At 33.9% G+C, this 2,500-nt stretch overlaps 1 protein-coding gene across 1 annotated transcript in view; it reads left to right on the forward strand.

Annotated features, from left to right (window-relative positions):
- Window positions 1–531: 531 nt before the first annotated feature.
- The window catches only part of LOC125601397 (photosystem I assembly protein Ycf3), a 3,327-nt gene continuing 1,358 nt past the window's right edge, over window positions 532–2,500 (forward strand). The window contains exons 1-2 of the mRNA XM_048773592.1: window positions 532–1,455; window positions 2,187–2,414. Coding sequence (XP_048629549.1) covers window positions 1,332–1,455; window positions 2,187–2,414 — 352 coding nt within the window. The 5' untranslated portion in view covers window positions 532–1,331. The remainder of the gene's footprint in view (window positions 1,456–2,186; window positions 2,415–2,500) is intronic.

Here is a 2,500-nt window from a genome sequence, read left to right on the forward strand (position 1 = left end):
TTTAATGTACTTTCAAAAAAAAATAAGATTGAAAAGACTTCTTTCACCTTTTTCCAAGAGTTACCACGCCATTTATATTATGTCATATAAACTTCCATATAGGAATATATATTGGGGTAAAAGGGTTAGATCTTGGCAAAATAAATGAAGAAAATAAAGGAAAATTTTTGTGATTTATTGATTTATATATATTGTATATACAATAAAAAAAATCTGTATATTGAGAGAATATATCTTCTGACTCTTTGTATTCCAATAGTTTATTGGAGTGGATTTTACGTTATTTATCATTATCATTTAGTTCAGTTTTAATTTTGTTTAGTTTTTGTACAATTTCAATAAAAAAAGGAGTCTTTATGTCACGTTACCGAGGGCCTCGTTTTAAAAAAATACGCCGTCTGGGGGCTTTACCGGGACTAACTAGTAAAAGGCCTAGGGCAGGAAGCGATCTTAGAAACCAATCACGCTCCGGAAAAAAATCTCAATATCGTATTCGTTTAGAAGAAAAACAAAAATTGCGTTTTCATTATGGTCTTACAGAACGCCAATTACTTAAATATGTTCGTATCGCCGGAAAAGCTAAGGGGTCAACGGGTCAAGTTTTATTACAATTACTTGAAATGCGTTTGGATAACATCCTTTTTCGGTTGGGTATGGCTTTGACTATTCCTCAAGCGCGCCAATTAGTTAACCATGGGCATATTTTAGTTAATGGTCGTATAGTTGATATACCAAGTTATCGATGCAAACCCCGAGATATTATTACAGTGAAGGATGAACAAAACTCTAGAACTTTGGTTCAAAATCTTCTTGAGTCATCTGCCCCCGAGGAATTGCCAAACCATCTGACTCTTCACACATTCCAATATGAAGGGTTAGTCAATCAAATAATAGATAGGAAATGCGTCGGTTTGAAAATAAATGAATTGCTTGTCGTAGAATATTACTCTCGCCAGACTTAAAAAACCTAAGTGAAGTAAAAAAAAATCACTAAAAACAAGAGTTCGGACAACTCCCCTTTGCCCGCTTTTTTGATTAAAACTAAAAAGGGACAAGGTAAGGGATTTTGTCGGGGAATCTTTTTCCTATTCATGTATCATAGATTGGTAGGGAGGTTTGGATCCCTTGTTTGCTCTTCCCAGCATTTTCCATAGCAAAGAAATGTAGATTTTATATCTAGAAAAATTGGAAGTAGATAGAATATTTTTTTATAAAAAACGAGTCCGCTTTTATGTTAGTTCGTACTATAAAATTCCTTTGTTTGTGAGAAAATTTTCTCACAAAAGAAAAGTTAAAGGAAATAAAAAGAGTTATAGAATGGATTACTACCTATGCCAAGATCGCGTATAAATGGAAATTTTATTGATAAAACCTTTACAATTGTAGCCGATATCTTATTACGAGTCATTCCGACAACTTCCGGAGAAAAAGAGGCATTTACTTATTACAGAGATGGTGCGATTTGATTATCATTATCATTTTTTTCTATTTCTCACCGATTTGGAATAGAAAAAAATGAGTATTGAAAAAAATCTACGCTTTTGAAGGTGAAGTTTATAATATAAAAAAGCAATCCCTTCTGTCATGTATCCACGATTAGTGCAGCCTTAGATGCTTCAATTATGAATTCTAGTATTGAGCAAAAGGTTTTTTACCTACGGTTCCCGTATTACAGATCAATCCTACTAGACTAATACAATATACGAATAGGAGGCACAGGGGAAGAAGCACTACGCCGAGAAATCAACAACACGAAAACTTTCTTCAAAAAGATTCCTTTTCTTTCTTCTTCTTTGGGATTGGGACTAATTAAAATGGTTGGAACAATAAACATCCATCTCGTCCGTACTTTGGATACCCGTATAACCATTGAAGACTGTTGAAGTGACTAATTCCTGGAAATTTAGGGGCGTTGAGAACAAAGAAATTGTTAGAGTTTCCTTTTTTATTTTTATCTAGTATGAATATGAATCCACTTGGTAGTAAGAAAAGATCTTTTACAAGAAGGTTGGCTAGGGATTTCTTGTAAAAACATTAGCCCCGCTTAGTTCATAATGACATCAAATTTTTCCATATCCATATATTTATTATTTTCATTATGCACCTAAAGGAGGAGCCGTATGAGATGAAAATCTCACATACGGTTCTGAAACGGAGAATTCGTTAAAGCGAATGACGACCGTAACGGATGTCGGCTCAATCTGAAGGAAATTATGCGGAAGCATTACAGAATTATTATGAAGCTATGCGACTAGAAATTGACCCCTATGATCGAAGTTATATACTCTATAATATAGGCCTTATCCACACAAGTAATGGGGAACATACCAAAGCTTTAGAATATTATTTTCGGGCATTAGAACGAAACCCCTTTTTACCACAAGCTTTTAATAATATGGCTGTGATCTGTCATTACGTGCGACTATCTCCACTATAGAAAAAAAGAACGAACAGCTAGTCAATGAAATACTAGAAAAAAAAAAAGGCTTTCTACATAAGC

The sequence above is a fragment of the Brassica napus genome, unplaced genomic scaffold (genome assembly GCF_020379485.1).
Source record: "Brassica napus cultivar Da-Ae unplaced genomic scaffold, Da-Ae ScsIHWf_2544;HRSCAF=3288, whole genome shotgun sequence".
NCBI lineage: Eukaryota > Viridiplantae > Streptophyta > Magnoliopsida > Brassicales > Brassicaceae > Brassica > Brassica napus.